At 32.8% G+C, this 12,574-nt stretch overlaps 1 protein-coding gene across 1 annotated transcript in view; it reads right to left on the minus strand.

Annotated features, from left to right (window-relative positions):
* The window catches only part of LOC118181355 (kin of IRRE-like protein 3), an 832,813-nt gene that overhangs the window by 306,782 nt on the left and 513,457 nt on the right, over nucleotides 1-12,574 (minus strand). Inside the window, exon 3 of the mRNA XM_085813987.1 lies at nucleotides 11,972-12,082. Within this exon, the coding sequence (XP_085670113.1) occupies nucleotides 11,972-12,082 (111 nt within the window). The remainder of the gene's footprint in view (nucleotides 1-11,971; nucleotides 12,083-12,574) is intronic.

Below are 12,574 nucleotides of genomic sequence, written 5' to 3' on the forward strand. Positions count from 1 at the left end.
GCACAAATTGCTCATTATAAATTACATAATGACTTCCCCAAAAGAATTCGTTGAAAATTTTATATGATATATTCCTGTTGTAGTGTTTTCTATTTTATCTAATCTTATAATATTCTTTAAAGTGAAGTGTTTTAGTAAACCTTCCAATAATTAACTCATTTTATGTAAATACGGATTTCATTTATTTGTATGCCAAACATTTAGCCATTAAAATAATTTAATAATAAAGGCTTCCCTTTCTTACAGTTGCAAGCTTGTTTCTCCCTGGTGAAATGCCAATGTTTTAGTCCAAGAGTAAAGGATAAGAAATAATTAGCTTCGAAATCCGTAAACATTTTTCACATACATAGGCAAAGCGTAAGCTTTTTCACATAAGTATTTGGTTTGGCTCCTTTAAACTCTTGTTTCCTGACGTCTTGAGGTTCTAACGTATACTAAAGATTCAAGCTGGCAACAATACTTTAATAACACCATTATTAAAGTTCTGAATGCAAGTTGACACCAAAATGGAATTAAAAGAACAACTTAAATAATCCTTTATTATTAAGAAAGTCATTGTCAGAGTATTTTCTGTTAAACAAAATCACAAAATTCATAGCCTTAATATAACTTTAACTACTTATATAATTGAATCATTTATTTTTATTTCATTCTTTGGCATAATGTTCATCTAGTCTCAAAACGGCATTCTGCATCGGTTCACTATAAACGGCGTATTACGTTTTAAATTGCTGCCACAAAATATTACCACGCTGTATTACATTTAAAGAAATAAAATAATGAAGAATCTGCATAAACGTATGTATGTTTCTCGCACTGTGAAAAAAACGACGGTACCTATAGCTATCAAATTTTAAATAACGGAATCCTCCGTCCGAACATGGGCACCTGGAAACCCAAATTTTGAAAGTAAAATTTTTTTATGTATTTCATATTTAGTACCTAAAGTAATGGGTACTGATATTTGGTTAACAAATAATAAAAATTAATCAGCCAAACAAAATTATAAAACCATATGTTTACACTTTCTGTCCTGTACATGATCTGTGTCAAAAACACAAAACGATTGTTACACGAATGAATTCTTCACTGTTTTCGTGGAAATTTAAGAATCGCCATGGCTCTTATAATTACTTTAAATACAGTTATTATTTACGCAAAAATACTTATTCACCCGGATATTTTTTTCAAATATTTAATTACTATCCATAGTTAGAAACACGAGATAAATTTTAAAATATTAATACATTGTTTCGTATATTTTTACGAAATATGTTTCTATTCAACTACCAGCTTAGTTTACGATTTTGTGAAGAGCGATTTTTCAAATTAGAAATCATTGTTCAGAAAATGGCTTTTATCATATCTAAACTAAATGTTAAAATGAATTGTTTGTTCACTGGTAGTGAGTCGTTTTCAAGAGTTTGATTGAATATCTTATAATAAGCGGGTAATACGTATTGAAATCAAGCTATAGAAATTTCCATTAAATATAAGGGAAATTTTCAGTTTGGTGAAACATGTTTCAGAAGTTCAAGTAAACAAATCATTGAAATGGGGGAATTATAACTTAAATGCTGCCATTTTGAAGTCCCCTTATATATTTTGCAGCATTTTAAAACATCGTACAATCACATTTACTGTTAAAAAGTAATATTAGAATAAAAATTTTAATAAAATATTTAAAAATATTATATTACACCTAGAAGTGCGTTTTTTCACGGGCGACTCCAAAAAGGATTTGAAAAGTGATACAGACATTCGACGCAAAATACTGTTAGACATTTTAACTCTTTGTGTTGCTACGCTACTAGCATAGTACCAAAAAGAAACGAAAAAAAAAAAAAAAAAACTCCTGCATAAAATATACGTTCCTAAAGATGGAATCGATGTTAATGTTAATGGAACGCTTTGAAATCTTTAAGTTAGTTAATAAACATTCTTTAAAGGTTTACAAAATATGAAAAAGATAATAAAACAAATTCAAAATTCCCAATTTGCGCTTCCAGATGCCCATATTCGAGTGGAGGACTACGTTATTGAAAATTTGATGCTTCTAGGTACTGTTCTTTTTCACAGTGCTAGAAACTTACATACATTCCTGAAAATTCTTAATTGTTTAATTTTTTTAAATATAATGCAGGGCCTGGCAACAATATGAAAAGTGATTCAGACTTTTATAGCGAACCAACGCAAAATATCAAAACGAAATTAATAGCCCTTCTGGACAAATTGCTTCTTTGGGCTAACAAATTGTCATAACATGTTCATCATGAAAAACCATCAGCATTTGATGAAGAAATGTCGTATGTGATGTGTGCGGTATAGTAATTTTAGGATCACCATTCATTGACGAAATATCTGCAGTTATGTGCTGATTTAATATAAATTAAATCATTGCGAAGTAAACAGCTTAGAAATGCCAGGATAGGTTAAGTAATATTTCAGCTTTTCTGGTTGTCATTTACGAGCAACGATACGTCCCTTTCGATGTAGTAATTTGTCTTCATATTCTATTTCCCAGAGTTACTGGTTACGAATATGTAGGAAACTCCCTCATCCCCTCACAAAATCTATTACCCAGATGTTGTCAGTTAATATTTCGTCGGTTGAAATGATAAATGAATATAAACATCCCGTGGAAAATGAATTAGATTAAAATTTAATTTCCGATGCTTCATTAGTGGAAATGATCGAGGTGTATTTTATGAGGTACATCGGAAAATCTCCCTAATATAATCTCACATAAATAAGCCAAAAATACTTTTCTACATAAATAGTTTTGACTGTTCAAGTGGAACAGTTATTAAACTGTTTCATCAAGGGACTGTGATATATTCAAAATGCGAAAGTACAGTTATGTATTATATGATTACAAAGTACCAAATTTAATATCTTTTGTGTGTGTTTGAGACTCATCACACTTTTCTGACATTAACATCAGAGGAGCCAACGAAATTCACCGTGGCCAGAATTGTGCCTGTTTCTTGGCACGAGCCTTGAGCACCATGCAGATGACAATGGAATTTTGATCAGTTCCGCCGACCCTATTTTGATGGATAGCACACTGGGGGATGGGTCCGAGGATCTCCCACCCCTCTTCGTTTGCCATCAACCTCTCGAGAGGACGTTTGGCTCGCCGCATATTTAGTATGCCACCATGCTGCCCAGACACTATACATGCAGACGTCCATGCCTTCTTAGGGATTTGAAACCAGGCCCTTCAGTACGGCTGTCAGCGTAGCCTAACCGCTATTCCGGTTGGGCGGCTTAATATCTTATAATTTCTATAAATAATTTATATTCTTTAACGAAATAAATTTACAGCAGAATAAGTCGAAATGTCTGGCTATAAATGTTGCTATTTATATTTGGTATTTTCAGTGTTAATGATACTTCAATCGTAATGCTGTTATTCAAATCTCATAAAAGCTACATTTAGTGCAACGGCTAAATGTAGCTTTTATGAGACACACGATCATTTTTGACACACGATCATAAGCTAATAGTGTGGGTGACCAGAAGAAAAAGCTGCATCTTTTGCTAAGTGTACGGATGTAACAGCTTAAACAATAACAGGGCTACTGAAGTAACAGCTCTACTGGAGCAAGAGCTTTAAATAATAAGAGCGCATGTGTCTTCCAGGTACTTATTACTTAAATAGCTACAATAGTGTTACAGACATTTATAATTTGTTAATTAATACTTAAAGCACTGTCTGTGAACTGGCATGTTTTGATACTCTACCGAAGACTGTCGACATTTTCTGATAATTTTTACGTTATTCATAATGTGGACTTGAGAATTCTTTTTGAACTTGAATCAGACTGAGTTTTCATTGGCTGCGATTTGCACATATTTCCCTTCTAAGACGAAGGAACGAGCAACAGTCCTTTTTGTTGTTCTTTTAAGTGGCCGGACACTTGCAACGTAATGCATTCTTCGGGAATAGGCAATACTCATCGGTCATACAGCCGTCTCATGTTGCTCATGGTGCATTATATATGGCGATCCACTGTACAGAAGAGAGAAAAATGAAGTTCTGGTCCAATTTTGTTGAATAATAACTCCACTGAAAGGATTTAAGAATATCTTACTCCTCTTTCTCTAACACAAACCTTTTGAGAGGACTTTCGGCTAGACAATATTTTAAGTTTCCGTTGCTTAACAGATAAAATGCACTTACAAGCATGTAAACATTCTTCCTGATTTCGGATTCCAGCCCAATGATATGACATTCAAAGCGCTAACCATTATACCGATCGGGGCGAAGCGCGAAGGATAATAGTTTTATTTGGGTAAAGTTACTTCGCCTTTGACTGTGAGTCGAGCAGAGGAAGTCTCCAAACGTAAAAGGCACTTTGCTTCTGTGTTACTGAAATCACATCAAACTTCAGAAAGAATTAGTTTGAAATTAAGGGTTTTAGACTTCAGCGTTTATTCCCGAATCTCAGGGCATTCTGTATAGTACACTTTGAAAGGTATCGAACAAAGGAAGGCCTCACTGTCAACCAGATTAAAGCTTGCTGCATTGCAGAAATCATAACTAGCTTTTTGAAAAATTTGCTTGAAATTATGCTTCAGAGCTGACTGTTTATACCTAAATTTTCAGTGATAACTGAATTGCAGTACTTACCATAGATATCCTGTTCTATGTAAGCGCCTCCTGCAGCCAAGCAGTAAAATCGCTGAATACAGGTAATTCGGTCCAAGGTTGGAATCCCCGTTTTCATGGTATTCCCCATGTGTAACGGGTATACGAGCCAGAGTTTCGTTAGAGAGATTTCCACAAAGGCATCCATCGCCTTAGGCGGATAGCCTTCGAGTTCTTGCCATAATCAAGTAAACAAAACAAAACAAAAACACCTGTTTTATGTAATTTTGTTCTAATGTTTGCGTGCTAAACGCTAAAGAAACGGAGCAGAATATACTGATATATTTGAGGTGAAATCTTTAATTAAAGCACTGGATATGAGATGTGTGATTATTTTTGTCAGAAATTCAGAAAATAATTTAAAATTTCATTGGAATATATATAGCAGTCTTGATTTATCCAAATAAAACTGCTTGTCATGATACATGTAAATATTTTGTGTAAAATGTCCCACTCACCATACCAGTGAATCTGAGTGAAATTAAATATAAAGAATAACTCTTTTATCAAATACTGCTGGACTATTTGACAAAAACAGGAACTCTAGTATAGTGAGTTAAGATTAGCATAGACCAAAAATATCAAAAATTTGCTGCATTTCGTTTGTGTGTTCAAACATCCGGCTGTCTTTTAATTTTTATAAATTTTGGCATTAAAAATGAGAAAGTAGTAAAAAAAGGCGTTCATTAAAATTATAAGAGAGCAAATAGCTTTATTTCAACACGGAAGAAATTTCCTTCAGGTGCTTAACATTGAATTAATACATAGCAAAATTTTCTTGCACAACAATGCACAGATGAAACTAATAAAGCTAGAGCGAAGCTTTATAATAATATTTAGAATTTCTACCAGAAGAGTAATTTAGCTGTGATTCTAAGTAGATTAAGCAACGCTTCCTGCAAAATGATGCTTTTGTGTGCAAAAATTAACTGAATCACTTCATTTTGGGGCAAATTTCTAGGAAAGATTTTCCTTCTTCATATAAACTAATTTTGAACCTAACGTTATTTCCATGAAAAAAGCTCTGTTTAATCTGTTTTTCTCAACAAGTGTAAAAATTGTAAGTCTTCTTCTGTGACTAAAAATGAAGGCTTTCATTGCGAACATTATTATATGATTTCCAGTAAATTTCCGCAAATTAACATGGCAGTGTTTAACTTTAAGTAATCATTGCACAGCCGGTTCTTCTGTTTAATTGGCTCACCAGCGGCCTAGCGGTAAAGTCGCTGAACACAGGTAGTTCGGTCCGAGGTTCGAATCTCGCGAACGGGCTGGCTGCATGGGTGGTTTCGTAGATTTCCCCATGTGTAACGTGTATACGAGCCAGTTCCCCTTAGAAAGTCCTCCACGAAGGCATCCCACACATTAGGCAGATAGCCCTCGAGGCTTTGCCGTAATCACACACAGACTTCTGTTTAATTAGACAGCAATCTGGTTTTGGTTTGGTTTGTGTGATTATGACAAAGCCTCGAGGGATAAGAGAGGAATTTTTTCGTGGAATACTTTCTAAGAGAAACAGGCTCGTATACACGTTACACACAGGAAATCTCGGATAGAACTACCAGTGTTCAGTGAAAACCGCTTGGTCGCTGGTGGGACACACAGCGATGCGCGAATAGGTAATATGTTTGGTGCGTATTAACCGTACTCAGACCGAGTGATCAAAGATTTTTATCAAATTTTATTAAAGCTACCATGTAGACAATGTTTATCTCAGAGCTTTTGTAAGCTGTTTGTGCTCTGACTAAAAAAGTCTCTATTTTAAGTTATTTTCTAATTTTTCATTTTTCGATGCTGCCGTTTTCTTATGATTTCAAATTCCAGTCTATTAACTTAAAGAATAATAACTTAATCTAATAGCATTTATTTATTTAAATTATTAATTATATTTCATATAAACATGGCGAAAGGAATAGGGATTTTAGTGCTGCTCATTAATGAATGAAGCAATATTTTTGGAATATTGTAACTAATTAAAGGAAACGAAACGCCTCTGTTATAATGCTGATCGATTTAGCATTGTTCCGAACACAACGTTGTTTTTATATTGAATTGCAGATATCATGGTTGTAGAATAACACATTTTTATTAAGCATATTATATATTTTTGTTGTAAACATATTATGCAATTCTCCATAAGTATTAAAATATTCTAGCCATTTAAGCTATGTGTATGTTCTTAACAACATGTCCTCCGAAATCTTAAAAGAAATATACATGCACGCATCCTCAAATGGGCCCAAAATTTTAAATAGGAAAATTTCGAGGAAAAGAGATAGGCTAAAAGCCCCAGGAGTAGTAGTTAAAGCCATAATCTCCGAAATGCGCCTTTCCTCATAAGTATTTTGTTAATTACGGGACTGTTTTTGGAGGTAAGCATTATTTTTTAAAAGAGGTGAAGAAATGCAATGTATGATTTTATTATGCATAGGCAGTATTCGACTGTTATGAAATAATTTGTTACATACTTTTGCCTTTCAAATTTGTTGCCGTTTACTTAAAAAATACATAAAGAAAATTTCTAAAATGTACTATGGAAGAAACGTGTTGTTATATTATGTAAATATTTGGCATTTTCACTAAACAACCTTACACAACACAGCTATCATTTCACGAGGTAACTATCAGTATAAAGCTGTTTCATTTGGATTGCAGCAATTCTCATATTAGATTGAAAGAAAGCCGTATAAGTAAATCTTAGCATTAATTAAAAGTTACAATTTCTACTAAACCGAAAAGCTTTCGTAAGCAGGTAAAAACATTAAAATACCTTAATATAAAATTTGAAAAAAAAAATCTGAACTCTTTCAGATTTTGTATTACCCCCAATGGGCATTTTTTAACGTTTTGATATGTTACCTTTATTTATTATATATCAAGTTCTTCCCACTTAAACCATAAAATTCAATTCAATAGCAGTATCACAGAATATTTAAAGGAGCATACCTTTAGAATTTCCGATACACAGTCTTGTGCGCTCGAGATAAAAATGTTTTTTTTTTCGTACAGTGTTGCCATTGCTCGCTTCGAAATCGTCGAGTTTGTTAATCAAAAATTCATTAACGTCACAAAATATGAAATAGATAATAAAACAAATTCCTGATTTCAAATTTGGACTTCCAAATGGGTGTCGTTGTTTTTGCCTAGGGAGAAAAACATTGAGACATTCATGCAGATTCTCCATTATTTAATTAATTTCTTTAAATATAATGCACGGCTCTAACATTCGGTGGCAGCAGTTTGAAATGTGAAACGGCGTTTATAATGAACCAATGCAAAATTGCAAAACAAAATTAATAACCCTTCTTGGAAAATTGTCCTTTGGGCTAAAACTACTTGCTCTGGCTTTTCGGGTTTATGTTATATGATGGACCAAAAGAACAATTTTGCATGTGTATGTTTTAATTAAACGGATACAACTTGTTATTCCAAAATGCATTTAAAGCCATAGTTGATTTTATACGAAACTTAGACAAAGATTTGTGAAGGAACTGGAAACTTTGCTTTTACAAATTTTAAAACTTAACTGATATAAACACAAGAAATGTTATACTATCAACTCTATAATAATTCTTATATACATGTGTCACTTAAAGAGCATTTCTGAAATTCCATGACTGTTTCAGTGCAGACATTAGTATTCTAGTATCGTAAGTATCTTAGATTTGGTGACATACTAAAACCGAAATCCCATATCTGCAAACTGATCACGATCAATAGTTAAGATATTTGGGCGGCAGATACAAATGCGGCTAAGTCTCTATATGGAAGATATTTTTATCTGTACTACGGAAACTAAAATCACACGAGGAATGGTATTTGCGTCAAAGAAAATAGGGTAGCAAAATGTGGGATGCATTTTGTATACTTTTAGTGTCTTCCAGCATATGTAAGGGAAAATAGAAGCTCAGAAAACCATAACAGCATTGTCCCAGAAATACGTACTATGAGTTTTTTTTCCACGAAAGTTGGTATGAAATTTCTCACGAGCAAGGTCTCAATAAAATGTGATATTCGTAAATATTTTGCCGATATCACGACTAAATTTTGAAAACATAATTAGAATGAAATTATATTTACAGGTACATGAAATAGGTATTTTATATAAAATAAAGAGTACATTTTTACATAAGTTCTGATATAGTAATTTTTTCCGAGTGCCCACCGGCGACAGAAAGATAGATAAAGTCTCTCAATATAGATTGGTCGATCTAGGTTCGATTCCAGACGAACCTGGTAATTCAACCTACGTTCGATTTCTGGCTGTACGGCGTTTTCGTAGCTTTACACATATGTAACTTAGAATTAGATGACAGCGAATGTTTCTTAGTAAGTCTTTTATGAAGGTCTTAGGCTGATAGACCTCGAGTACGTTGTCATAATCAAATAAACCAAACGAAATATTCTTTTTCTGGCAACATTTACAAAATTTACAAACAGTTAAGAAAGTTTTGAAATATTTTTTAAAGCAGGTATTTCAACAACTGCTTCAAAAAGTCTCCAAAAGCAAAGGGACTCATTTTTGCCATCGATCCGTATACGGACAAGAGCAGTTTCATACTGAGGAATATTTGTGTATGTAATATAAAATGGGTAAGACGTGTATGAGATAATTTTGTAGATAATGATGATTTGAAGATAGCAACATTTTAGTGTGCGTAGGAGAGGAGACACTAATTATATTTAGTCTGACCGATATGGTTATAGATGTTACCAGCATACATATACGATGCGTAACCAATGGGTTGAATGTGGACACCAAAAATAGTTGTACACTCACGACATAATTCTAATACTTGATGAATAAGTTTCAGGACACGTATTCTCTTTTACACATCACTATGAGTGCAAAAGCACCCTATATTTCTATATACAAATCATCAACTTTCAAGACAATAGAGAGTGCAAAGAAGCAAGGAGACACTCAGACCTACAGAGAGTAGAAAAAGCAGGTGAATAATTCAGCTACTGGGGTATTTATAAAATTGGATCCTTTGTTTAAAGTTTGGACTGCGACTGGAGAAGAGCTTACCGCATTGCAAAATTATAGATGATATAATGCCGATGAGCTTTCAGATATGACGCAGTTTAAATTCCATGGAGGAGACGGGGCCAAATTAAAGTTAGTAATAGTCTTTCGTATTTTACAGCTTACATATATATGCACATTTATGTACTCGCTAAAAATATCAACAATTAATATTCTGTGGTTTGATTCCATTGAAAACATATTACAAATCATTTGTGAAACATATTAAGCTTTATGAAAAGAATTGGCAAAGGAACGATTAACTGTTTCAAAACTACTGAAAGCCAAATTTCAAATAAGGTAGAGTATTATTTACCAATGATTGAGAGCTTTGTTGAAATATGAAGTCGTGTGATGGAAAATAGGTTTACTAGTTATGTTATAGTAAAAATTATTTTTTTTAAGCTTGATAGGCTATTATCTGCAAACTTTGTCTTAGACAGTAAACGTTAAATTTCAGAAATCGGATTTTTTCTCATACTGACTGAATTAATTTTTATCTATACAGCATTAACTTGCTAATTAATTTTACTTTCACATTTATTAACTAAAGTTCATATATTTTAAGCCCTTAGGAAAAATATAGTTTACTAAAGTAAATAAAAACGTTTTTTTAAAAAATGAATGAATAATATATTTAAAATTTGTATGCCGTTGTTTTCAATTTTTTTTTTCACTTTACGAATTTGCGTAAGTAAATTAAAAAGATATTTTTAATATTGCGCATATTTAAAATAAGCAAAGCTTTAATGACTTTATTGTATATCCTAGAGGAAACATTATAGCAGGTGAATCTCGCTTTAATTTTGTTAAAAAAAGACGGTATTCTAATATTTAAGACTAAAACTTTTACATAGTTTAATTCATTCTGATTCATTGTTCAAAGGAATTTATGCTGAAAAATTATAAAATTGTTTAAAACTGCATTAGCAATAATAATATCGTTTGAAAAATAGTTAAATATATTTTGACAATAAAACATATTATCATGCCATTGAAAATCATGTACTTTTCTAACCTTTATTTTTTCTTTAAATCTTGCATCCAGATTTTCGCAAATTGATAATCTCACTTCTCGCAGAATTTATCGAATATCATCCACGAACATTTTGGGAGATATAGTTTTAATTTACGTAACTCAATATTTTTTGTCAATAACGGACCCTCAGCTGACTTCGGTTTGGCTACTACTAAGGCCAGAAGTGTTGATCACTTTATTACGGACGCGCCTACTAGGTGGGCCCCGTTTGCCTCCTTTAAAAAGGACGGACAGTTACAACCATGCATTCTCCGGGATTAAAATCCGGGCCTTTTGGTATAGTAGCCGGCTTCCCTAACCACTATACCATCTGGGTGGCTTAAGTAACTCAATTTAATCTACGCTTATCTGGGTTTTTACTTTCTTGTACAAAATAAAGGAAGTATCGTAATAGTGAGAAATTTCGGGTATCTTATTTCAACGACAGCTCTGGAATCAAACTGAATGATTTCTTTGCGTGACGTCTCTACATACCCTGCTAAAACTGCCCCATAGAAACCAGTAAAACTTTTTATGGGTACCCAAAACTTTTATGGGTTTCTATTGACTTTTACTGGTCTCTGTGGGTTTTTCTTACTGGTTTCAAAATGTCCCATAGAAACCAGGAAAGCGTTCTACTGGTACCTATACAATTTGACTTTTACTGGTTCCTATTGATCTCTGTGGGTTTTTCTTACTGGTATAAATTGACACCCATACAAACAATATCAAGTCAAAACATTCTACTGGTTTGTATTGGTTTATATTGACTTTTACTGGTTTTCTTACTGGTATCAATAAAAAAATAAATCTTCTGTTGGTTTATATGGGTCTATGCTAATTTTCTATCTGACGTTAATAGACTTCTTGTAAACAATAAAATTAATAGAATGAAAATATGATCTCTTTAACACCATCAGAGTAACCTGGAAACACAGGTGCTCGTTTTAGAGAGGGCTTTTACTAAATATGCTTATTTATTTGATAAATAATTTTTTTGGAAACAATAACAGTAATCATATACACCACACACAACGAGGTACTCGAACTGTATACGGACTCAACTAAGGATTCTTTTTCCAAAATGAATTGTAGAATGGATTTTAAATCGACTTCAAAGAGATTTTTGATGATATCTGTACGTATGTATGTATGTATTTATCCAGCATAACTTAAAAGTTAGATAATTATAAATTAAAGTGGCCATAAGCAGTATACAATATATTTATTACAGTTGGATTATTATACATATATATAAATGATTACTTACCCCCTTCTGCCTGACAAATTAGGTGCAAACTATCGCCTTCATTATAAGGTCCAATAACAGCACTTAATACTTTTCCATTATAGTCTTTTATGATGGGAGCACCCGGTGGAACTGGAAAAAGAATATTGAATTATTCGTTTTTAAGGCACGTACATAGATTTACGAAATCATACTAGTACAGAAAACAGCAAAAATGAATACAATGATTTCGGTTATTAAATTTTCATGGACATGCAGTTAGATAATTATAAATTAAAGTGCCCATTGTTTATTTGCCCCATTTGTGTGCTTAGGTCAATATTTTTTAACTGCCCTAATAATCTAAAAATGCTACACAAAAATTCAGGATATCTTTTGAATTTATTTCTTTAGTCTACGGGGCAAAATGAAATTGAATTCAAAAGGAAATGTTGGAACGACAAATATTCTGTATTGAAGACTAAGCGACTGTCATGATAAAAGGGACTAAATAAAGTCTTTTCAGGTAATCTTTTCTGAGTTTACTTCCATACCGATGCCTTCCCTCCCAGATGAAAAAAAAAATGTCAGTTTTTCTGTTAAACGTTTAGAGATGGGTAATAATATCTTCATTAAGAACTTGCG

Source organism: Stegodyphus dumicola, chromosome 3, assembly GCF_044657685.1.
Source record: "Stegodyphus dumicola isolate Sdum_Otavi_A_Nest chromosome 3, ASM4465768v1".
NCBI lineage: Eukaryota > Metazoa > Arthropoda > Arachnida > Araneae > Eresidae > Stegodyphus > Stegodyphus dumicola.